Source organism: Acomys russatus, chromosome 5 (assembly GCF_903995435.1).
Source record: "Acomys russatus chromosome 5, mAcoRus1.1, whole genome shotgun sequence".
Taxonomy (NCBI): Eukaryota; Metazoa; Chordata; class Mammalia; order Rodentia; family Muridae; genus Acomys; species Acomys russatus.
The window spans coordinates 74,701,325-74,726,783 of NC_067141.1; the positions used below are offsets into that span (position 1 = coordinate 74,701,325).

The following is a 25,459-nucleotide window of genomic DNA, read 5'->3' on the forward strand; positions in this document are numbered from 1 at the left end:
CTGCATGTGATCCTCGCTCCATCCCAGAGTTCACATGCCATGCCTGACTCTTCTTCCTCCTTGTTTCTTCCGTGCATCCCGAGGTTGAAAGCAATGGCGGAATCGTAGGATAGGGATTGGGGGTTAAGCTTATTGATTGAATTATCATTAGGAGGCTAGCTGATGATTTATAGGTCGCAGAGGGTGGAGGAAAGGAAGGGGGTGGTGGGAAGAAAGGTTAGGGGCTGGTGGTACAGAGGGGGGAGGTGGCCGATTCCCCAGGTAGGCCAAATGAAAGGTAGCTAGTTAAAAAGCGTATACAGCAAATTAAATACATTATTGTGGTAATGGGGCGACAGAAGTAGAGGTCTATTATACGTATGGCAGTTATAGCAAATGCAGGCAGCTTGCCCTGTTCCAGAACACCCTTTGATATCTATTCTGCTCGGCAGCAGGGCCAGGACTTCTCAGAATTAAGTGATGGGTCATTATAGTTTAAACACCATGGAGAAGCCTAGATTGGCAATTAAACAGCTCTCGCTGACACTCACTTGTGCCACCCTGTGACCCCCTTTAGATTGAGATGTTGGAGCTCCGGGCCCTCAGCCTGCTAAATTGGGCAAGGCTCTCCTCCTGACGAGAGCAGGCCCTGAAATCTGCCGGCTTCAAAGGGAGAGAGATCATGTATAAACCATAATGTGGGTGCACCGTGGCTCACAAAAAATAAGGCAGGAAGAGATGAAATGTTACAAGTGCAAGGGGGAAAATGAGGGAATAATGACAATCCTAATGCAACTCAAAGCAGGATTGTTGCACGGGAAAATGCATCCTACTGCTTGTGCATAAAATCAAGGCTGGCAGATGACATGCAGCTAACAGAAACGTGTCAACAGTGAAGCAAAGTGAGTGAGCATGAGAGAGGCCCCTGAGACAGCCAGAGACAAAAATTAGTTGTCCTTAACAAGTTAAGGTTCATCATTATATTCTGGCTTCGAGCCATAAAAGCAGACGGGGGCATGGCATGTAATGAGCTCCTTGGAATTTTTTTTTTTTGAGGGTGTTTATTGCTTTTCATGAAACAGTTATCTCAGAAAGGGTGTTCTTGGGTGAAGGTGTATGTATCTTGTGTGAAGGTGTAAGACTGCGTGGGCCACACACTTAACTCGCCAGCAGTCTTTCTGCTGTTGTGCATTGTGCACGTGCACCAACACGTGTAGAGGTCAAGGCACTTGCCCCGACCCTAAAATGTGCTCTCAAGTCTTGTTACCTTTGTCTGGTATTTGTGTGTGTGTGTGTGTGTGTGTGTGTGTGTGTGTGTGTGTGTGTACACAGGCAGTCACACATCCCCACCCCGTTTTTTTCTGTCTTCTTCCCCGACATGTGTCAGTACACATATTCTCACACGGCAGGAAAAGAACCTATATATTTAAGACACTCATTGTAAGAACTGCCACTCCACCTGCCCTTCCCCCCCACCCCCCAAGGGCTTCCAAGAACATGTCTTCTTAACTTGCTTTTGCTCTGTGGCCTGGGAACAGTGGGAGGAAGAGGGCTGAACTTCAGAGCTGGAGGGTTTGCTTTTCCTTTATTTCAGCTTTTCATGGGATGGGGTGAGGTTGGTTGCCACCCTGCCCCTCCCCCAGTCTCACTGAGTGCTATTAAGTCACATCATAGTTTCCAAACTCCAGTTCTGGCTAAGTTTGCAAAGGCTGCTACAGTAGAGGCTGGAATTTCTGAGACAGGTGTCTACAATGGCTCTGGGGCCCCTGCGTTCTTTGTGGGTGTTTTTTGTCACTGTTAAGATGTACTGAGCTTGTTCATTCTTTAAGTTTTTTTTTTTTTTTTTTTAAGAAATCCCTTTTCAAATGAATATTTGCTACATTATTTATTTCTCTGATCCACTTTTGGGAAAAACTTTGTAAATAAATACAATATCCCTTTGAAATAAACATCGTGAAGAAGCTCAGCAAGACCCCTCTCTCCCAGAACTTGGCTTTCTTAAGATCAGGATGCTGGTGTTCCCTGGTCCCCGGGTGGTGCTCGTCCTCCTCTGATTTGGTCACATTAGCAGGGCAGCCATCGCTTCAGTCCAGCTTGTCCCCACTCATTGAGTAGCTCATCCTCTCTGCCCGTTTTGCCCTTTTTTTTTTTTGGTATAAAATACGCAATTGAATATGCCATACAAACCAAACACATCGTGAGATCTGACCACCATTTGTCCTGTGGAGCTGGTAGTCAGAAGTTGTAACAGGGGTGCTTAAAAGTAGCTTTTGTATCCTGGCAAAGTTGAATGCTGGGAAGTGCCAACGCGAGGACTGCCGTGTGTCTGGGGAACTGTCTCAGGAGTGAGTGCTGTTAGAGAAGCTGCCAACTCTTTCTCCTGTGCTCAGTTTTTATCATTTGCACGGCGCTTGAGTGGTGCACAGATAAGAGAGTAGGTAAGAGTAAGAATTTCAAATCTTAGAGGAGCAGGGCCATATAAATTGGAATTCAGTGCTTCAGTGTGCGTCCCTGTTTTTATAAAAAAAAAAAAAAAATACAAACTTATTCAAAATGCCCGTGACTTAGGATGAGAGTCACGCATCGCTCTATCAGTTTTTCTCCCTGCTTCCCTCTCTCTTATTACTCTCAACTGGTGGGCACAGCAGCAAAAGAGAAAATAAAAATGTGACTGCTCTCTCTCACTGGAATGAGGCCTAATGAGGCATGCAGAGCACCATGAGACATGTATGTACATTTCAAGCCCATTAATATTTTATTTAGCTGTCAATGTACAACAAAAGGCATCGCCTGTCCTTCTGGAGCTGATCAGGGCTTGGGAAATTCCCTCCTTAGACGCCACAGGTCGTGCCCCGGCAACCACATGTATGTGCGATTTCTGGCTAGTAGTTTAAGCCCACTTTTCCGCCCAAGTACATCAGTTGAATTTGTCTTTTGTTAAAGATGTTAAAAATCATAATGTCTCGTGTCAGTAGCAATAATGAAGGGGAAGACTGGCTTTAATGTCATTATGAGAATCATTATGTTTAATTTATCACTAATTGATGCTGACAGGTTTCGTATGCCTTGGGTTGCTTTCATGTGAATGTTACTGCGCTTTTTTTTTTTTTTTTAATTGTGTGTACACATCCCTCCTCATTCATTCATTTTGATTCTGACGATTTACACAGCTTTCTGTCTTCTAGGTTCCCTCCCCATATGGTCCCTCCCCATCACACTCTGCACACGACCGGCATCCCCCATCCTGCCATTGTCACACCAACAGTCAAGCAGGAGTCCTCACAGAGTGACGTCGGCTCCCTCCATAGCTCGTAAGTGTTACCATTGTCATGACGTCACCCATGGCCTGTGTGATGAGCTGCCACGGTGGCCACTGCTTGGGAGCTTTCTGGCCAAGGTCAGCCTCTCGTGTTTTTGATCCTGGTAAGCGTCCAGTCTCTACGGCCTCTGCCTTCCTTATAAAGGAGGAAGTGCTCTCTAGCAGGTTTACTGATGTCACAGAGATCTCCACGGTGTGTACTTGAATGGACTGGGGATTACAGTCACTTCCTGATCACCCCAGAGTGGAACACTGGGAGCTTTGTTCAGCCAGTGGGACTAACCCTGCGAAGTTGGGCCCACCATACTGTACTTGCCCTCTGCCCTGGAAAAGTGTCTATTTGCAAATCGTGAGGGAGTGGTCGCAGAATGTCTCCTCCTCTGACTGTTTCTGGCCCACGCTCTGAGGTGGGGAGGTCTGAAAGTGAGAATAAACACTTTATTTGAAACTGCTGCCGGGCTTGGGGAGGAAGAAGAATGGGCTTGCTCTGGGTGGAAGTTGACTGTGTGCTTGTTTATTGGATGGTGTGTGCCCATCTCCCTTTGTCTCTATGCAGAAAGCATCAGGACTCCAAAAAGGAAGAAGAAAAGAAAAAGCCCCACATAAAGAAACCCCTTAATGCATTCATGTTGTATATGAAGGAGATGAGAGCGAAGGTGGTAGCCGAGTGCACATTGAAAGAAAGTGCAGCCATCAACCAGATCCTCGGGCGCAGGGTAGGTGGCCCCTCCACGGAGAGAAGGACCACGGGAGAAGACCAGAAACACTGTGTCAGGTGCCCCTCTGTGCGGTGCTCTTTAGAGCATTTCCCCCCAACTGCTCTGAGCCCTAGTATGGCGGCTTCCATTCGTCAAGATCTTTGAGCTTTTGAACAGCACTTGGGACAGGCGCAACCTTTGCCTTCCTGCTGCAGACACAGCAAAGGACAGAGGGCATAGAGGGCAGATAATGTTTCCTCTGAGTACCCCTGTTAGGGCCGGGACCCAGCAAGCTGTCAGGATCTGCACCACACCCCGGTGGACCTGTGCCTCCCAAAGTGTCGAGTCTCCGCCATCTCCACAGTGTGGTTGGTGATGTTTCTGTGCCGAGTCTCCGCCATCTCCACAGTGTGGTTGGTGATGTTTCTGTGTCTTTCTCTTCCTGCCCCCTGTCCCTTGCAGTGGCACGCCCTGTCCAGGGAGGAACAGGCGAAGTACTACGAGCTGGCCCGGAAAGAGCGACAGCTTCACATGCAGCTGTACCCCGGCTGGTCTGCACGGGATAACTATGTACGTGGACTACTTTCTGCAGAGTTCAGTCTTTGTGGATATACTGTGCGTCTACGAGGACCCAGTGGGCAGGCTGTGGGCTACTTGAACCAGGCCTCAAGGCCATTCCTTCTGTCTACGTATGGGACCAGTCCTGACGCCTGATCCAGGGCCTTGGCTTTCAGTGTAACTCTATTATGTTAGCATGTGGTCATTTCTCAGGAAGCGGGGAGGGCCCTGAAACCCATGTTCCCACACAGGATTCTGGAGACTGATTCGGGGTATCTGTACCTCTTGCTCCGGAACACATCCAAAAGAGCTTGCAATCCAGATTAAGGCCCACCATCAGTGGTGCCACTTTGCAAAGACCACACTAGGTAGAGGCAGGGGAGCATGTTTAACAGCTAACTCCTCACAGGTCTTCCAGAAGCACCTGGGACCTCAGGGAGGAAAACTGAAAAAGCATCTGAGGCCAGGCTGTCATGGGAGTCAGAAGCCTGTTTCATCCTGAGGAAGGCATGATGGGAATATCCCTGAAAGTAGTCAGCAGAAGTGCATCTTTTGGTAGGGAATAACTTGACTCTAGGCTCCTCAGAGGTAAAAAAAGGGTATGTGTCACATGACACATGTGTCACAACGTGCTTCTGAGTTCTGTTGGAAAATCAAGGCTTGCTTGATTTTTCTGTTTTGCTTCTTAGACGTCATCTTACTGGGACTATTGTTTTTACTTCTTGAGTTGATGGCAGTCAACGAATTCCCTGTTCTCTGGAGCCCTCTGTTACTTCTCAGCATTATTGCTGATCCTACATTTACCCAGGGGGCCTGAGTTCTAGGCTTTTCCCCCCTTCGGGTGGGTAGAATTGCCTGTTGCTTTGTCTCTTTGTCGCGTCATATTTGGTTGCACAAAACATCTCTTCCATCCAGGCTGATGTCAAAATCAAACCCGTCTTGCTGCCAGCACGGGCTCTGCTTCCTCCTCCCTCTTGGGAAAGTCATGGGGCAGGGAAAGTGTTACCTGTTGGTGCCAGTGGGATGAAAGGGGGGGATGGGCCCCATTCCATCAGACCATCGGCAGCACGGCCAGTCTGTGACCCCCTTCACTCTTTTTTCCTCATACCTGCTACTTACCATGTAGTCAGGGAGACACACCAGGCTTCATTGCCATGCCCCTGCCCGTGACCCTCCAGGCCTCTCTTCCCAGCGAACACTTGAGAGAGCAGCCCTTGTCGCTAACAGGTAAGCATCATGAGGTCTTAGCTATGTAGCACTTTCCTGGTTGACTTTTTGCATGCACTGCTAGGACGCTTTTCTTCTGGGCTTGAAAGGGAGAGATGAGCATCCGAACCTTCCTATGGGCTCTCTGTACCCCACCCAATCCCAAGTGAAGCTTCAGCAGCAGGCAGCCTCTTCCTCATCTTCAAGTGCATCATCCGAGGACAGCTGTCCTCCTGACTTCTAGGAGTTTAGAGGTCATCGCTAGCTTTGGCTCAGTACAGACCAATCCTTGTGTCATCAAGAAGGTATCCCAGACCAGATATCAGCTTCTCTATGGCTAGCAGGCATCTTAGTCCTTAGAGGGCCTTCACATAAACACTGCCCGGTCTGTGGACCATGTGCCGTTTACACTAGCGGCAGGGTAGGTGACCCCTCTGGGATTGTACAGGATGAATTCACCACAAAGGGATAGGCAGACCTGGTGACGGTGTCACAAGCACTCATGTTTGGCTGGCAAGGAGTCATTCAGGCACTATCCATGGCTGTCATGATGTCTAGATTTTTCCAGAAGGTCTATGGAATGCTTGCCTGGACTTCCGGTCACTGTTGCATTGGAAGATAGCTTGGATAATAGGAGCCACTGAGGAGAGGAGATGGGTGGTGTAGAGGTGATTGGGGCGTAGGACTGCAGGAACTTGACCTTCGGACACAGGCTCTCAGGCTCTAGTTCTGGTGGCTCGTTACACACCTATGGGAAGGCATGCTCACTCCTTCCTTCTATGCTCCAGGGAACACACTGGGGGCAGCAATCTCATACCTGAAGTCTCTGCGAGTTTGTGGTGGGAACTTTTTGGCATATTCCTTTTTAACCAACTTGGCAATAGAGACTCTGCAGAAAGCCATGGCTGCAGTGAAGCCCAGAAGGCTCTCCTGGGAAAAGCGTCCTGAGCCGTCCAGCCAGGGTGGGACTTGGAGCCCTTATGTCACCACCTTAGGGAAGTACATTGGAGCAAAACCCCATCTGGCTGCTCTGACTTGGCCTGTCCCTTGAGACTCAGGAGAGGCTCGCTGGGCACCATAGCAACAGCTAGCTGACCGGGCATCACAATAGATCATCCCTTTCTGCCTGCCTTAAAAGTTATGTGCACTCACTTGTTTTCTTTCTCTCGCTCTCATTTCTTCTGCTTTTTCTTTCTTTTGACCCCTCCCCTTTCAAACGCCATCCCTGTCCGCTAGGAACTGGTAGCCCATACAGCACTTTGCCCAACCACTGACACATGCTCATTCTAGGTTTCAGGGCACAGCAGTGGATTTTGTAGGGGGACTATGAGGTGGCCCTGGAGTTCACTTGGGGTGATACAGGGACTCTCGGGCTAGACTCCCGAGCATTTCTTCTGGCTCCTAGGTCAGGTGTTGCCAAGCCCTGCTGCCTACTCTAAGATAGCCGTGTGAAATTGGCTTCCATTGTTTTTCCTTTACATGCCAAGAACCATAAAACGATCAGGTGTTTAGCTGCACAGGAGGCTGCGGCACACGTCCCCAGTGACACAGGCTCCCATACAGTCAAGAGAGCAGAGAAGGCCTCTTAGGAATAGTTGTACTCATCCCAAGCCTGACACAACCTTAGGGTTGCTACACATACATTCTTGTCATTTCCTTTTTGGTCTTGGTGTCACCGTCCCGTGAAGGCCTTTAAGCAAAGGTGGCAACATTTAGAGACTCTGAAGCACACAGGTCTATGGGGGCCACAGCTGCCTCACAGGGGCTGGAGAGAGGCCGCAGCCCTGCAGCGGAGTGGTATGTCCCAGACAATGCTCAGTCACTTGATAGGGTCAGGCTGATGGGTGCCAATGACTTAAGGCCATCTCCTTACCCTTGAGGTACCAAGGAAGGGATTTTATGGAGAGTCACAGACAGTGCTCAGTAAAGAAGCATGGCCCATGACTGAGAGCGGTGCTTTGAGGCCACTTGGGTTTGCATGCTGGCTCCACCTAGTCTTAGCTGTGCCAACTCAAGAAACTTGACTGGCTTCTCTGTATGTTTCCTTATCCGTGCCATTGGAATGATGGCAGTTGCATGTGCTATGTAGACCCAGTTCGGTCATGCTTGGCTCCTGGTGTCTACTTGACAAATGCTGCCCATTGTCAGTGTTAGGAGTGGCTGTTAGAACGAAGAGCCATACTTGTAAAAGTCCATAATTTTAGTATTTGTTAGGAGCTAGCCATTCTCACTGCATGGTAATATGCATTGTATGGATGGCTCCTGGCTTGCCGTGGTTTGACTTAGAATTTTCCAACTTCACGGTGGCATGGAAGCACACCCGTACAAACCACTCTACTTGCCACATTTAAGAGAGTTTTGCAGTCAGTGGCACAAGCCATTCGATGCTTTACAATAAGGCAGGCTCCATAGGGATGACTTTGCCCGCCTGTGGGCTACCTGTGAGCATTTAAGGCAGGCTCGGCCAAGCTCTGATGCTCTTGAGAGTTGGGCACACCCCAGCATTTGTGAGTTATGATCCCCGTGACCAGTGATCTGTTTGTTGGGGTACAGTCAGGCGAACCTGTGTCCGGCAGAAGGGGAGAGCACTACCATTTGCTTATGTATATCCTGAAGTTTTGAAAGGAGCCCAGGTAACTGGTTCTCTTTGGTACCACCACCCCGTGCCATATTTTAAAAGGACGGTTCACACTCTGTTTCTGAGAGGACCCACTAACTACCACGGTGGTTTCATTCTCAACTCAGGACAGGGACGCTTCAGCCTTCAGAGTGAGAGGCTGTGGGGCAGGTGGAGCTGCTGAGGCCCTACCAAAGGCGTCGGGTTTCTCTGTGCCCTCGGGAGGGCATCCATCCTGCTTCCGGCCATGGCTTCTCATGCCTCCCCAATCTTCCTGGCCCTCCTTCTCTTCCATTGTATGGAGTCAGACGCCCTTGGTCAGGCTGAAGATGGATGAAGGCCCTGAGGTCACTACATATCCACCTGCCCGTCTTCTTGTTCCTCCCGAGAAATGTGTCCTTCCAGCTAGGCAGGGTTCAAGGATTAGAGTCGTAGGCGGTATATTAGATAGGCTTGGGAGAGAGGTGTAAGTTGTAGGCTGGTCCCCTCCTCCGGCTCTCCTGCCATGTGAGCCCAACCATTTCCCTCCCCTACTACTCCATGGCCTAACTGCCTGCATTTCATCTGTTCGTGTAGGGAAAGAAGAAGAAGAGGAAAAGGGACAAGCAGCCGGGTGAGACCAATGGTAAGTGACAACAGCCATGCTGAGGGAAGGAACACTAGTTGGAGGGCCACTCTTATGCCAGGCTTCCATCCAGGGAGGCGAGAGAAATCCAAGGCCAGGGCATTGTGGGGAACCCATCTTAGGTAGCCCTTTTCGTTTATGCATTTTAATTAATTGCTTCACGACCGCCCTTTTAAAGCTAGTAACATCCATTGTTGCATGAAAAGCCCGTTGTAATTCTAGCGGAATGTGTTTTTAAATAACTGCCAAGCCTGTAACTAGAGAGCCAGCAGTAGGCATGTCTCTGCCGGGCTTTAGACAGCCTGCTTATTCTGTATGTGTCTGAGACGGGGTGAGGAGGGGCCTAGGGACCAGGAGGGGCGTGTGTGAGTGCTGGGTCCTAACTGGGCTGCTCCTGAATGTCGCAATGCATGCCTTTACAGTGGTAAATTGCACCCATTTTAAATTAAGGAGGTTTGTCATTCAGTAGAAGAAACTAGAAATACTGCATAGGCAATCCAGATCCCTTGGAGAAGGCCAGGCTTTTACAAACAAACAGAGATTTTGAAGACTTTGTGTAATTTGTTCTTTTTTTTCAGAACACAGCGAATGTTTCCTAAACCCTTGCCTTTCGCTTCCTCCGATCACAGGTGCTAATGTCCTTTTGAGTCATTAAAATAGTGGATAAACTGTTTTTTTTTTTCATTTTTCTTGCCATTTATAGTTTTATTAACATTAAACACGTATGACATTTGAACATCCTTTAAAATGGTCATCTACATGGTTTCATTATGTTTCAGTAGATTTTTTTTCCAGTTGCTTTTGTTGGTTTTATTTATTTTTTTACTTTAACTTCTGTTTTGTTTATTTATTGTTCCCATAACAGTTGTTTAAGCAGCGATGACAGTGGTTTAGAGCTGAACTAACTGTGCAAATTGAATATGCAGTATTTCTTTAAAAGAGACTGGTAAAGAAAAAAAAAAAAAAACGGAAAAAAATTAGTAATAAACCTCCTTAATCTAATGGCATTTTTTTTTTGTTGCCCCACTAAGTTTTCTCACGCCAGCATGCAATCGCAGTATGATTTTTTTCCTTTGCTTTTTATTTATTTATTTTTTGTTTGTTTGTTTGTTCTTCCTTTCGCTTTTTGGCTCTTATCATTTGCAAATCTGCTAGCAGTTTACTGACCTTGCCTGCTTCCAAACCTGCTAGGAGCTCCTAACACTTAACAGCTCATGGCCCGTTTACCCCCTCTTCCCTCTTAATATTAATGAAAGTAGATTTAAAAAAAAAAAAGAAAAAGAAGACATACCAAAAGCTGCAATATCCCAGTACCCACAACCTTTTTCTTTCTTTATTTCTTTCTGTTTTGTTTCATTTCATTCTGTGTTTATTTGTAGTTTTTTAGTTTCTTTTCAAAACTGTGGTACTCAGAAGAAAAAAGCATGTTTATGAACTAAACGCCTTCCTCCGCTTTATTTTCTTCTTTGAGAAAAAGAAAATTTAGGGAAAAAAAAAAGCATAACTAAAAACAAAAAGAGGAAAAGCTATTGGAAAGAGCAAGTTGTTGGCTATTGCCGCCCTCGGGCAGCTGGAACCGGATCTGACAGTCCTCAAGAAGGGATACTGCAGCTTTATTTGCACCAGCTAATTTCACAAGTTGAATAAATGTGATTTTTACCTTTTTTTTTTTTAATTAAAGAAAGTTAAAAAAGAAAAAAAAGTCAATATTTTGCTATTAGTAACCCAGTCATTGATTTATTCCCTTTTTTATTTTTATTTTTTTCTTGTTTGTTTCTCTCTTCCTCCTCCCTTGCCCCTCTCTCTCGGCCCGTCTCTGCTCTCCTCTCCTCTTCTCTCTCCCTGCCTCCCACGACCGCCTCCTCCTCCTCCTCCTCTGCTCGCTCCTTTCTTGAACTCATTCAGACCTGAGCGCTCCTAAGAAATGCCGAGCGCGCTTTGGCCTTGATCAACAGAATAACTGGTGCGGCCCCTGCAGGTGTGTATAGTCTCCCAGATCTGCTGTGCTGGTTTGCAGCTGTCTCTTCCGTTCTTTCCCCTCTGGCCTGGTGCTTTGTAGCTTTGTGTGTGGATCTTAGGAAATACAGGGAGCGGGGACACTGCCAGTGTGTGGGCTCACGAGGGATGTGCTTGTCTGCCAGCTGCCGCTAGCCAGAATGCCACTGTAAAACAGTGTGTGCCTCCTCGGGGCCGACACTCAGACTCCAGCGCACCCTCCACCAGGGAATGTTGCCTGCCAACCCCCTTCCTTGTGATAGCCCAGGATGTGCTCATTCCAGCCTAGGTAGAAGCCAATGACGTCACCTTCTCCCTTCCTCTTCTCTCTCTTTTTTATTTATTTTTCATTGTTGTTTTTTTTTTTGTGGGTTTTTTGTTTTTGTTTTTTTGGTTTCTGGTTGTTGTTTTCCTTTGTGTGTGTGTGCGTGTATGTGTGTTTTATTGTTTTATTTTATTTATTTATTTATTTTTGGTTTGGCTCATAGAAGCCCCTTCCTTTCAAACCCTTGATAAGGGACAGTTGTCAAATAGAACCAAGATGATGCAGAAGACAATTAGTGGAGGTCTCACATCCAACGGAACACGACCCACCATTGTGTTGTATTTTTTTTGTTTTGTTTACCTTATGCTAACAGATGCAAATACTCCAAAGAAGTGTCGGGCACTGTTCGGGCTTGACCGACAGACTTTATGGTGCAAACCCTGCAGGTACATGACCATTCTGAGGCCTTGGGAACAATCAGAGCCTTCTGTCCTTCTCCTGCCTTAGTGGGTCGATTTATTTTGCCCTCATTAGCATCTACTTCCCCCCACCAGCATCAGTAACTAATGAACTCTCACTCTTCAGATTTTCCTTGCTAACTTCATGTCGGTTCCTTTCTCCCTCTTTCCTCCCTGTTCTTGCAAAGAACGGGTCCCTGGTGGTTAGGGCTGACACCCATGACCTTAACACATGAACACAGGTACTGAGGCTTTTCCTCTGAAAGCCAGCATCCTGGAACAGGTCGAGTCTAGTGAAGGACTCGGTGTCCTATGCACTGAGCCGAGAGCCACCGTGTCAGCTCCCCACCCCTCTCCCAGGTGTGAAAAGTTCAGCCCTCGAACTTGGCAGTGATAGCATTCCCACGCACCTTTGTTAAAGATGCGGGGAGAAATGCACTGGGGCAGGCTGCTTGCTTTTTTTTTTTTTTTTTTTTTTTTTTCCCCTCTTTGGCTGTTTTATGTTTAAACCCCACCTATGTGAATGGAGGAGCTCGTTAGCTGACATTGTTTTACAGTGCTGAAAAAGAAGCGTGGCATTGAACGGCATGCACCAGCTAACGGTGTGTGAGCAGCGAGGGCAGTCAGACACTGCAACGGTGCCAGGCCCTGCAGAGCAAACAGTCGAGTGCGGCTGTGCGCAGGGGTAGCGTGGGTCCCCACACACACCAGATCAGTCCAGACTGAGCCCCATGATCTGCCTGCAGATTTTCCAGCTCAGGGTACTGGCAGAGAAGGTGCAGTTACTCCCTGCTTGGTGGAGGCAGTGTGCTCTAGTACCCATCTCCTTTCCTTTCCTTTTAATGACCACCTTTGGTTAAATTTGTTGTTTCTTTGTTCTGATACAAGCAGTCTTTGAATTTGGAATATTATGATGGTAGGTATCTCAACACCCCAAACACACATCCCTGTTTGTAGTGCCTCCCGCGTCACGTGTCCCTCTTCTCTACCCCCTTGCCGTGCTCCGTGTCTAGACGTTAGATCAGACGTTCATCCCATCACATGCATGCCCACGAGTCCGCTGTGTCTCTGATTCCCCTTCTGTGGTGCCAGTATGCAACCCCAGGGGAGAGAAGGCCAGAGAAGTCATCACTGTGAAAAAGCTGCACAGATGGCCCTGTGCTCAGAAGCGAGGGAACTGGGCCCTAGACAGGCACACAGCAGGAGAACAGCTTCCTGTGGCAAACTGTAGAGAGCCAGCCCCAGGGACTGCATGAGAAGGAGCCATAAGGATGTTAGGTATTAGATTAGGGCAAGCCAGGGAGGTCAGGGACCTGCTTAGCTTACCCACTGTGGGCAAGCAGTTGGCTAACACTTTACAAATGCCCAGAGTAAGACCAGAGAACGTCCTGCCATAGCAAGTCACAATTCACACCGTTCTGTGTGCCCCACTGTGAGGCTGGTGTGGTGCCAGGCATCACAGTTCGTTCATAAATGGTTGTTTATGAACCTTTCTGGTTTCCGATCAGTCTCTGCAAACTTAGACCTGACATTAACAAGGACAGGTCACCCACCCCCATGCTCAAATAAAACCCATCTTTGCTTAAATCCATGGTGTGCTATCTTCCTCCAACCAGAAATTTCTTGATATTTTTACCACCTCCACCAATAATAATTTTTAAATTGGGTTTTTATTTTGTTTTGCCAGTTTAAAACCCTCTGTAGCCTCTTTGTGCCGCAGCAGCTTGGTTCTCTAAAACATGTGTCAGGGATGGTGTGCCCAGACAGCAACATTTCTGTTGTCCAAGAGGCTGAGATGTCCCTGGACAGAGGACGTAGAGTCCAACAGGCCCCTGTCACTAAGCATCCTTCCTTCTGAACCCAGGCCCTAGAAAGTCCTAGCTTCTATTTTTCTTCTATCGTGGACATTTTTTCCCCGAACTGTAAGTGTATTTTCAAGCTTATTTCTGTTGTCTGTTTGAGGAGGACCTTCCAAAACAGGCCAGGAAGAAGCTTTAGAATGTAGACAGGAGATGCTATACAGGGATGCTCATGAGACTCCATCCTCTGAAGTGGGGTAGGTCGCGGTGTGGAGCTTGAAAAGGAGTTATTCATCCCCTTTCCTCCAGGCCCCCTTACACACTCCCATAACCACACTAAGCTGGATGCTAAAGTCAACAGAACATTACGGAAGAAAAAAATTAACAACAACAACAACAACACACACACACACACACACACACACATGGAAAAGGACTTGCAGATGGAGGTGTTTTCTGGCCCATCCAGATGTGTGTGTTCCAGCTGCCTTTTGGCTCAGCCAGGCCCACTGGGGGAGCATCAGTCCATCACCATAGTCTTACTGTCCTGTGTTCAGAATGTGCCCCACATAGTGGCATGATCTGGGAAGGAGGGTGGACGGAGTGAGGAAAGCCTCAGCGATGCTCCCAGCCAATCAAGATTCTTAGATTCGGCTTTTATTTGGCATTTGAGGACATTTTAATCAGACTCTGTTCTGAGCCCACCAAGTTGCTCCCCATCTTCTCACTCCACCCTGACAGAGCCTGGAATGCTGCTTCCCGCTGCCCTCTGGTGTTCCCTCTCTCACCCTCCTCTCCTCTCTCTCCTTTTGCCCTGTTTTGCTTATGCCTTCCCCACCCTCCTCTTCTTTTCTTCTCCCCGTTTTTCAAAATGCATGGAGATCCTAGTTTGTGAGCATGTTTTGATCTGCAGGCTAAGGTGGTTTAAAATGAACAGGTTTAATTGTTTATCTCATTCCTGATACGGGAGCAGAACCCATAGTCTATCCCCAGGTCAAGAAAGGAAGCCTGCCAGACAGGGTGAGAGGGCCCATCCTTGGTCCCCTGGCTTTTCTTCTGCCCTAGACCGACCCAGACCCAACGCCACTTGCCCCATAGACCTCAGCCTCTGGGAGCAGGGAAAACTGAGCTTGCTTTCTCCACCCACCCTTCCGTCTCCCCACCCCACTCCTGCCACTCTGGGCCTAGACCAGAGGAACCCAAGTAGTACAGTCCCATCTTTGCAAATGCCAGGGATACTGTCCCATGGGACGGCCTTCAAGCAGGCAGCATCTTGGAGGCTGTTCAGTGACAGATAGCTGGCCACGCTCACACACTTGGTTTTGGATGGAGCAGCGCCCACTGCGGTCCTGACAGAAGGGCCTTTAGATGAGCAGCACCTTTTCCAGACCTGTATTGTTTTTACGGCACTAGTGGTTTGATTCCCCAGGGTCACCTTTCCTCCTAAGCAGGTTTCCAGCAGCCAGGGATGAGTCGCGGGAAAAGCTCTGAAATCACACGCCTGATCTCTTGAGTTGTTTACCTGCACCTTGCCCTTCGGTGACAGTGAGAAAGGCTTTGAGATGCTCGGTCCTGCACTTGGGTCATTGGAGAGGAGGCTATGGTTTTGGTGTAGGGTAGATTTGGTCTTTCTGGTTCAGACCCTGATCCCGAGGGCCCTCCTGGCACGTCCACCTTGTCACTTCTCTGTGACTAACTTGTGCTGTGCACTCCACTTCCTGGCCTCAGCATGTTGACAAGGACAAGGCCCCCCAGCATACCATCCTCACTCCTTGCAACCTTTCTCACTAGGGGATGGGGAAAAGGAGGCCCCAAATCTTTAAGGGGGAAAAATACAAAGCCCAAAAAATTTTTTTAAAGCAACTTTGAATCTTAATTTTATCCACAACCTGCAGGCAATGTCAACCAGTTATTCTTGTACTTTTTAATCATTTTCTGTTTTTCTTATTCTCTCCTCACCCTACCTTTGTTTACCCTCTCCAACCTGTTTTTTGGTGGTTCTTATTCTTTTTTCTTTTTCTTTCTTTCTTTTTTTTTTTTTTTTTTCCGGTTGGTTTTGTTTTTTTAGTTTGGTTTGGTTTGGTTTCGTTCCCCCCCCCCCCCCACTTCCCTCTCACCTGATTCTGACCTCTCGATTTGGTGTGGTTCTTAACAGACAAGCCCCAAAGCTCTCTGGGTACCAGCAGCCTCACAGTGGTGGTGTGTTAAAACCTTTAAGCCTCTTGCTAGCGCTGCCTTCAGCTATGTGGACTCAACAGTCAGCATTCTGAGAGTTTCATATTGATAAGAGGCCACTGGGGAAGGAGCTCTTTCTCTATTAAATACACTCAGGCATCAGTGGGGACTGGGGGTGGGTCAGCGGGAGGGGATCATCACCAGGGCAGGCCAGAAGATGCAGTGGGAGAGGAAAGGTAAATCAGCCCATGTAGACAATCCACTTCCTGGTGAATCTGTGCTACCCTCCCTCTGCAGATCACTTTCATCAGTCTGTTCACATATATTCGGGAAGGATTGGGGCCCTGGGGGGTGTCTGGTGAGGGGAGGGAGGGCATGGGTAGGCACCTCCTTTGCCAGAGTGAACTTGGAATGGGAGCCACACAGCCCGCTGAAGTCACTGCTTTAACTGCTCTCAGCCTGCTGGGCATGACTTGCGGGAGGGGCGTCCCTTAGATGACACCAACTTGCCGTGAGCACTAGATAACTGTCTCCCTTGGCATCTTTGCCCTTTATTCACAGATAACTCTCTCCCCCTGTTTCTAGGAGAAAAAAAAAGTGCGTTCGCTACATACAAGGTGAAGGCAGCTGCCTCAGCCCACCCTCTTCAGATGGAAGCTTACTAGACTCGCCTCCCCCCTCCCCGCATCTGCTAGGCTCCCCTCCCCAAGATGCCAAGTCACAGACTGAGCAGACACAACCTCTCTCGCTGTCCCTGAAGCCTGACCCTCTGGCCCACTTGTCCATAATGCCACCGCCACCTGCACTCCTGCTGGCCGAAGCTGCCCACAGCAAGGCCTCTGCCCTCTGTCCCAACGGGGCCCTGGACCTGCCACCTGCCGCTCTGCAGCCACCCATGGTCCCTTCCTCATCTCTGGCACAGCCGTCAACATCTTCCTTGCATTCCCACAACTCGCTGGCTGGGACCCAGCCCCAGCCTCTGTCTCTGGTGACCAAGTCTTTAGAATAGCTTCGCCTTGTCCACCGTCCTCTGCCTGATTGAAGTGTTTCCTTCCGGTTCTTGGTTTGCCCTTCCCCCACTTGGAAAGCTTTTGTTTTGTGCTCTTAATTTTGTGCCACTGTGGCTACATGAGTTGATGTTTATCGAGTTCATTGGTCAATATTTGACCCATTCTTATTTCAATTTCTCCTTTTAAATATGTAGATGAGAGAAACCTCATGATTCTACCAAAATTTTTATCAACAGCTGTTTAAAGTCTTTGTAGCGTTTAAAATATATATATATATACATAACTGTTATGTAGTTCGGATAGCTTAGTTTTAAAAGACTGATTTAAAAACAAAAAGAAAAAAAGAGAGAGAAGCAATTTTGAAGCACCCTCCAGAAGGACTTGGTTCTGTATTATTTGTATTAAATACGAGCTTGCGAACCAATCACTTTACACCTTGGTTTTTAAACCACAAGGGCACAGTGAATGCAGTGCCGTTTCTTTCTTTCTTTTTTTTTTTTTTTTTTTTTTTTTTTTTTTTTTTTTTTTTTTGTGAAACAACTTTTATTGTGATGTTACTTGTTATTGTTTAAATGTACAGAAACAAAGGGTAAAAATGTGTTAATATACCTTGTTCCATGGTGTTGTTCTTTTGGGGGGAGGGGGACGCTACTCAACAATGAATGGAATCAGCGCTGTTGGACCAGTAGTATTTATTGCTTTAGAGGTTGCTTGTCGTGCCTGTACGTCCGTTCCTTTTTAAATATGTTTTCCTTTTTTTTTTTTTTTTTTTGGAAGTGTATAAAGTTACCCCCCCCCCCTTTAGCATAAGCATCTTATATAAACAACTCATTTGTACAAGGTTTTTAAGTTTATATATATAATGTGTATATATTTTTTTGTTTCCTTCTTTGACTTTTGTTTGTTTGTTTGTTTGTTTCTGTATAAACCCAGATGCCACCAAATGGACATTGATAGTTGCATTAAGGATCAGTAGCATTAACATAAGTTGCTTTAAAAGCCATTATGTAAACCAGGACTTGAACATCAGTGAGAGGGTCTGAGCAGCCGTGGGGACCGCCCCGTGTCCCCCTTGACCTCCTGGTCAATTGCCCTGTGCTCTTAGAACATGGACTGGCCGTGTGCAAAATTTTTATGTGCCAAAATTCTCAGTGACTTTAGCTTTCTCCCTCCTTTTTGATGCTGTACTTTCTGTTTGCCATGTTTTGCTGTGATGTTACATAGATAGCTTTGTATGTAGTTTTAATGTCACCTATAACAAAATGTGTTTGGTAGCAGACTGTCCAGAAAGCATTTTAAATGAAGAGGTCTAAACCCTTAAGGGCCAAAAATTCTGTATATTAGGTTACTCTTAAATGAAAAAAGAAAAAAAAAAAAACCCAGCTGCCGCTTTTATGTACGCATATTACATACAAGTAGGTAGTGAATTTTAAAAACAAGAGAATCTAGGCATGCTGACGTTGTAAAATGCTGTACAAAGCTGAGACCTGTTCCTCCAGTGCCATCGTAGTTGACATGAAGCGATTGTAAAACTGTCTCCAGTTTTCTCTGGTTTATTAAAATGCTAACTATAACATTTTTGTGAATACTTTGAATGTTTCCTAACAGTTGTGACGTCACTGTTCTGTTTTATGCTTATTCCAAGTTCATTTTGAATGGTTTGGAAGCCATTTTTGTAATGAATAAATGTCCATGCTGTACAGTATCTGTAGCATGCTGTTCTGGATTAATAAAAGCAACTTAGTGTGTGCAGAGAAAGGCTGGTCACTTGCTTCTGTGGGTTGGGGTGGGGCAGTGTCTCTTTTGGACATTGGACTTCCTCTGGGAAAATGCCCTCCCAGGATAGGGCTTGAGATGGTGTAGGTGGTGGGTGGGGACGGGATGCTTAAAATAAATGGTCTTACTTGACTCCCTCCCCCATCCTTGGTGAACATTTGATTGCACCCACTGTACGTTATGTTTCACTTGCACTGAAGACTTAGGGATTCTATCCCATTGTGTCACAATAACAGAGCAAATGCTGCTGGCTCAGCCATCACTCAGTCATACTCTGCTTCTTGCACAGTGTGAAACAGAATTCTATTCTGGAAAGTGTGATTTAATTTACCCAGAGTGGACTTACAGAACTGAGTGGGTACCGTTTGAGGATGGTGAGTGTGAGTATGCCCTGAGTTTTCTCTGATCATTGCCCGAGGGAAGGAGACAAGAGTGTAGGGTTCTGGTTTATGTAGCAATCATTGATACACAGCTTTTTTAGAAAACTGGCATCCCATTCACACAGCTGTGCATGGAGGTGAAGTGAGTCACACAGCTGTGCATGGAGATGAAGTGAGTCACAGCTGTGCATGGAGGTGGAGTGAGTCACACAGCTGTGCAAGGAGAAATAAGTCACACAGCCGTGCATGGAGGTGAAGTGAGTCACACAGCTGTGCATGGAGGTGGAGTGAGTCACACAGCTGTGCGTGGAGGTGGAGTGAGTCACACAGCTGTGCATGGAGAAGTGAGTCACACAGCTGTGCAAGGAGAAATAAGTCACACAGCTGTGCAGGATGAAGTGAGTCACACAGCTGTGCATGGAGAAGTGAGTCACACAGCTGTGCACAGGGGAGAAGTGAGTCACACAGCTGTGCATGGAGAAGTGAGTCACACAGCTGTGCATGGAGAAGTGAGTCACACAGCTGTGCAGGGAGGAGAAATGAGTCACACAGCTGTGCATGGAGAAGTGAGCCACACAGCTGTGCACAGGGGAGAAGTGAGTCACACAGCTGTGCATGGAGAAGTGAGTCACACAGCTGTGCAGGGAGGAGAAATGAGTCACACAGCTGTGCATGGAGAAGTGAGTCACACAGCTGTGCACGGGGGGAGAAGTGAGTCACACAGCTGTGCAGGGAGGAGAAATGAGTCACACAGCTGTGCATTAGAGGGCCTTGCTGTTCTGGGGACCCGTGTTCTGGGTACTCATCATCCCTGAGGAGGGGTCATTATGGTCATTAGGTGTCTCCTCTGGCTGTCAGGTGGATGGCTTGTTGATCACATATCTAGAACAGCTGTACATTCGTAGGGTGGCACTTTCAGCCGTCCTGGAAGCCCTTCATGTGGTTGTCATGTAGAACACCACGATGGTGGGTCAAGAACTTTCGGGAATGCTGCCTTGCTTGAGCTGGCTGTAGGTCTGTGAACTTTCTGTATTTTGTTTTTGTCCTGCTTTGTACTCGGTAAAGGTGTTTCTGGTCACCCCTCCCTACCCAGGACCCAGGGTGACCTTTGAAAACAGAAATAAGAACGCCGTGATACTGGTGGCAGCCTGCCAAGTTGTCCCATGCATTTTCACATTTAATCCTTCCACCAATAGAGGAAGACTCCCCTGCTGGCCTCTGCCTTACTTCTAGCCATGGATGGAGAAATGCAATGTGTTCTGTTCAAGGTCATAGTTGGTAGAGGGGGAGATTCGGAGGGGCTTCAGCAGAGACTTGGCTTCAAGCCGTGTTTTCAACGCCAAGTTAAACTTCCGGTGCTAGAGATGGCCTGCTCCCTGGTGGCTACGATAGGACACGCCTTCTTTGCCTGGGCCTGAGCCTCACTCAGGAAACCCAGCTCTCAGGAGTGTTGCTGTCTTGCTGCCAGCTCCCCTGTCAGGCCTATGGTCTCCTTGCAGAGAGCATTTCCCCATAGCCAGACCCTGTGATGCTAGGGTCTTTTCTCTGCGCTCTTGAAGCCCCTAAGTTCCTGTACTGCAGCTCCGAGCTGTCACCACAGGGTGTTGTATGTCGTCTCTGGAGACAGAGGGCACAGCATCTTCTGTGCTCAGCACTGCTAACAGTTTGGAGTGGTGCATTCTTCTTTGCAAGGGCCTGCCCTGTGCATCATTCCTGGCATCTACCTGATAGATGGCAGCAGCACTCACCCTGTCCCCTACCTCCCAACGATCAGGACAACCAAAACGATTCTCCAGGCATCCCCAAATATCCTCTTGGGGGGCCAAAAGTCACTCTGCCTGAGAACCTTTCCTTTGTCAGGCCCTCCAAAAGGACAGGAGCATGTTTTTCATGTTCAATGCTGTGTACAGGGGTTCTGGGCATCTAATAGGTGCTCATGTGTCTAATGCTGTGTACAGGGGTTCTGGGCATCTAATAGGTGCTCACATGTTGTTGTTAAAGTAAAGAAGGGAGCTTGACTGGTGCTTGTGTGGCAAGCAGGGAAAAGACTGATCAACGCTTCTCCATGAGTTTTCCCACGCCAAGGGTGCTGCTGGTGACCTTAACCACTCGGCATGCTGGACTCTAAGGTAGTGTGCCCTTGTGCATATCAGGGCGTCCCTTTGTCATTAGATAACCCAAGGCAAATATCTTGTTAGATTCAAGGTTGGGGCTCCCCTAGCCCCTTGCTTATTTGCTCTACAGTGTTTAACTGGAGTAAGGGGGGGGGGGTCTTTCCCAGGCGTTTCGTCTTTTGAGGCATCAGAAGAATCACTGCTTTGTAACTGCTTTTCACTTTACCTAGAACTCAATTGCTCTCTAAGAGTGACTAGTGTCCACTCTTTGGAAGGCCACTTCCCTGGGTGGTGTGTGCTGAGTGCAGCATATCATGAGTTTTTAGTTACAGTCCTTTGGAGAGACTCCTGCAGGTGGCACCTGAGCCAAGAGCTGCAAACCAGAGCTGGGGTCGCCAAGGAACTGGGTGGACACTGGGTTTCCTGAAGCTTTCTCAGCTGAGATTACCCTCTTTCTCTCCCTAGGTGAGCTTCCCTAGGCCCGAAACAGCGAGAGACTCTAGACTCAAGTTGGTGAGGTCCAGCTGGGGCTTTTAGAGCTGCCCTCTTGTGGGTGCATTTTTCATGAGCTATGAGTGAGTGCATCATTCATTCATTCATTAGTTTCTTCAGTGACTATTTCTTGGCACTTATCTGCACCAGGGGTGGTTCTAAGCAGTTTATTCTTGTATCTTTTTTTTTTTTTTTTTTTTTTTTTTTTTTTTTTTTTTTAAGGTAAGGTTTTCTTGTGTAATTGGCCTGGCTGTCCTGGACTCACTTTGTAGACTAAGCTGGCCTTGAACTCACAGAGATCTGCCTGCCTCTGCCTCCCAACTCCCAAGCCTCTTGTATCATTTTACAGTATACACTTTGGTAGAGTTTTACACAGGGTGATACAAGTGGATGGGCTAAAATCTTTACCTGCATTTCTCATTTAATCTTCAAAAGCAGAGCGGTTGCTCTTGTGTTTATTTCATAAGGCTAGAAAGCAAGGCTTAGGCTTGGTGGGTTTCCCTAAAGGACCCATATGGAAACAGTAAACCTGAAGTTTGACCTGAGCCTAGGAGCTAAACACCATATGAGATCACCTGTGAAAAAGGAGCTGTCAGCTGAGTCACTGGGAAGAGACAGACTCCAAGAGCAGATTGGAGCTACACCCTTGCTGAACCCCCCAGAGATAGGTCCTTTCCCAGTTCCCGATACAAGAGCCTTTTCTTTTTACTTGTGTTTTCTCATTCTTGACTTCTGAGTGAGGAGGAGGAAGAGGAGGAGGAGGAGGAGGAAGAGGAGGAGGAGGAGGAGGAAGAGGAGGAGGAGGAGGAAGAAGAAAAAGAAGAAGAAGAAGAAGAAGAAGAAGAAGAAGAAGAAGAAGAAGAAGAAGAAGAAGAAGAAGAAATGAGGAGAGTGGGAGAGGACATTGATGATGATTGACAGCCCAGGTTGAGCCATTTTTGGACTCAGCACTAGAAGTTAAAGAATGTTAGAAAGGTTGTAAGAAAATTAAGTGTATGCCACAATATATGTTTTAGTATTGTCTATTCACATCATATAGTGTTTTTCACATTATGGGCTGTAAGCCATTGAAGGTCAGGAGATCAGTGTAATGCATCAAGGTTAGCATTTTAAAAGCAAGATAGAATAAAATAGAAAATAGACTCTTTTGTCACCTGTGTTTGCTGCATTATCTAAAGTCTCCCTTCTATGGCGAGAGTATAAAAGTGCAAAATGCAAGTCTGAACAATAGAAAGTGCTATAATAAAGGAAAATTATTTTACTATATAAGATGTAATATCCACGTGTAGGAAATGCAGTTAATAGAATAAAGCTTATTGATGGACAGCTCATTACCTTTTATACTAGGCTTTCCCCCAATGGATTTGTTGGTACTGTAGTCCTGTGGAGGCCACTTGGTCACACTGTTGGTACGTTTCATACATGTTTCCTCTTGCAGCCTCAAAGTTTGGCTAATTAATTATGCTGAAGCTGGGGGCATGGGTCAGTGGGCTAAAGCACTTGCTCTACACACATGAAGATGCGGGTGTGAATACCAAGGACTCACATCTGGGCACAGCTGCACCCACCTGTAACCCAAGGATTGGGAGCAGAGACAGGTGAATCTCAGGAGCTTCAGGGCCAGCCACCTTCGTGAAAATGGTGAGTTTTAGGTTCAGTGAGAGATCCTGTCTCAAGAGATTAGAACAGAGAGTTTAAGGGGGAAAAAAGGAAGAAAGTAAAAGATAGCTGACATTGTGCTCCAGCTTCCACGTGGGCCCACATGGTGTGCATGGGCCACATGCTCATCTTTCTCTTGCTCTCTTCTGCTCTCTCTGTCTCTGTTTGTCTCTGTCTCTGTCTGTCTCTGTCTCTGTCTGTCTCTTTCTCTGTGTCTCTCTGTCTCTGTCTCTCTCTGTTTCTCTCTCTCTCTCTCTCTCTCTCTCTCTCTCTCTCTCTCTCTCTCTCTCTTTCTCAACTCCTCTTTCATTGTGCCTACATTCCTCAACTGTAATTGACCATAGAAGATTTTTTTTGCAGAGGAAAATACTTGTTAACTTCTTTCTGAATTAATATTCCTTGGAATATGTCTTCAGATACATGGCCCTTTATGTGCATACACAGAACTTTTTAGCAGCTCTGTCTTAGGGCAGTGAAGAGACAGGGTTAAGTTAAATCAGGACTGTATATCAAGCTCCACTTACGAGTCAGGTGTATCTGTCCGTTAGTTCTGCAGCAATGCTGCGTAACACATTACCCCAAATATCAGAGGCCTACCAGAACAAGAGCGTCTTTTTCATGCTCTTGGTCTGTGTGGGCTGTGGCTCTGTTGGCTGAATGTGGCTCTAGGATGACTTGGATATGTCCCATCTCTCTATTCATGACTGTGGATAACCAGCTCATGGAAGCAATGCCTTGTGTTAAGAATGTTTGAATCAGTCACAGTTTTCCACATTCCATTGTCAAAACCTAAGGGCCCTCACACAGCACTAAGGTGTAAAATGTGCCCTGCCCACACCTGAAGAAACGCAAAGGTCAGATAGCATGGCTGTCTAAGTCTATTTAGGAGGAATAACTAGACTTGAAAACTGTCATCTAAGCTCCACACCAATCACCATCCACCCCTTATTTAATCCTTACGACAGTTCTTTGGGGTAGCTATAACTACTGTCTCTGTGTTACGCACAAGTAAACTGAGGTTTAGGGATCCAAGTTGTGTTCTGGCAAGTACTTCCGCAGCACAGTGTGGAGTGTCAGACTTGGCGATGCTGGCTTCCTCGTCTTTCTTCTGACGTTATAGAAGAACAAGCCCCTTTTCACCACATATATGGTGACAGTTGCACATCTTTGTAGATACATGTTACCAAGTTAAGAAAGTTCCTCTCTAGTATTAGTTTGCTAAAAACATTTATCACTAAGTCATTTAAAGAGACGGAAGACAGGCCGCAGCCTAGCAGACATCTGTAGCCTAAGGACACCACAAAGGACTAATAATATGCAGGTCTAAACCCAAAAGAAAAGCAAAACCTCAAAACTGAGAGTCAGCACTTCACAAAAAGAAACACCCAAGTGGGCAGTGCTACACATGACCCCAGTAGCTTCACTCATAAACGTCCCTCAACTGATACAAGCTCACCATCCATCTATCATAGGGGAGATAAGGAAATTGTAGTTAACATGCAACTGAAGGCAAGTTCAAATCCGGAGCACAAAGACTCTTCTTTCTCCCAGACCAGTCATGCTCCATGCCACTAAAAAGACGACGGTGGTTTTGATGAGTGAGAGGAGTGTTTTGGTTTGGTTTTGGTGTGTGTGTGTGTGTGTGTGTGTGTGTGTGTGTGTGTGTTTTATGGAGAAGCAAGAGAATGCCCAGCCATGTCTGCCCGTGGTATGTGGAGTGCCGCCCAAGAGGAGAGGCCCCAGGGGTTACGTCGAGACAAACTGTTCTCCCTGCCGGCTACAGGATAGCAAAAGATGGCTAACACTGTGCTCTAGCTTTCCAGATCCACCCGATCCGTGGGATGAGGAAGACTTCAGATTAAGCAGAAGTAATCTCCTCCAGGTTCTAATGGTAGCGTTGTTTGCTTCTTAAATAATAAAACGATCTGTGTGTTGCCTGTTTCCCCACCTATGTTCTTCTTAGTATTGTGAGGTCAAACATGGCAGGAAATTATCATCAAAATTCATAGACAGAAGGAGGCTTCTGGAATAGCCTCTAAGGATATGTAACAAATAGGCACACGCAACTGCTATTAAGAACTTTCAGATACAATTTGTGGAAATCACCCTGGTGTTTTATATTTGTTTTCTGGAGTGCAAGGTTGGGAAAGTGGGAAGCCCTGGATACATTAGTGACTTGAAAGCTGCCCCTCAGTGTCAGGGTGTACTGGGGACATCCTCGCTGTGGGCAGCTACACTTTGCTAGGAATCCCAGGAGGCCCCTGTAGATAAGAGGACCTGCTCCCCATAGAATCCAACTGTCTGGTTTCTAGAGCTGGAAGATTGGCCGAAGGA

At 47.0% G+C, this 25,459-nt stretch overlaps 1 protein-coding gene across 33 annotated transcripts in view; it reads left to right on the top strand.

Annotated features, from left to right (window-relative positions):
* Window positions 1–17,495, top strand: part of Tcf7l2 (transcription factor 7 like 2) — a 189,393-nt gene extending 171,898 nt beyond the window's left edge. For 9 of the 33 annotated variants that reach the window (XM_051146799.1, XM_051146800.1, XM_051146804.1 and 6 more), the window contains 7 exons: window positions 3,165–3,290; window positions 3,855–4,014; window positions 4,459–4,566; window positions 8,954–9,002; window positions 9,581–9,631; window positions 10,908–10,980; window positions 16,280–17,495. In XM_051146799.1, the coding sequence (XP_051002756.1) occupies window positions 3,165–3,290; window positions 3,855–4,014; window positions 4,459–4,566; window positions 8,954–9,002; window positions 9,581–9,631; window positions 10,908–10,980; window positions 16,280–16,703 (991 nt within the window). In that variant the 3' untranslated portion in view covers window positions 16,704–17,495. Of the gene's footprint in view, window positions 1–3,164; window positions 3,291–3,854; window positions 4,015–4,458; window positions 4,567–8,953; window positions 9,003–9,580; window positions 9,632–10,907; window positions 10,981–11,635; window positions 11,709–16,279 lie in introns of all 33 variants that reach the window. The other 24 variants (XM_051146818.1, XM_051146825.1, XM_051146826.1 and 21 more) reach the window with 6 other exon arrangements.
* The last annotated feature ends 7,964 nt before the right edge of the window (window positions 17,496–25,459 follow it).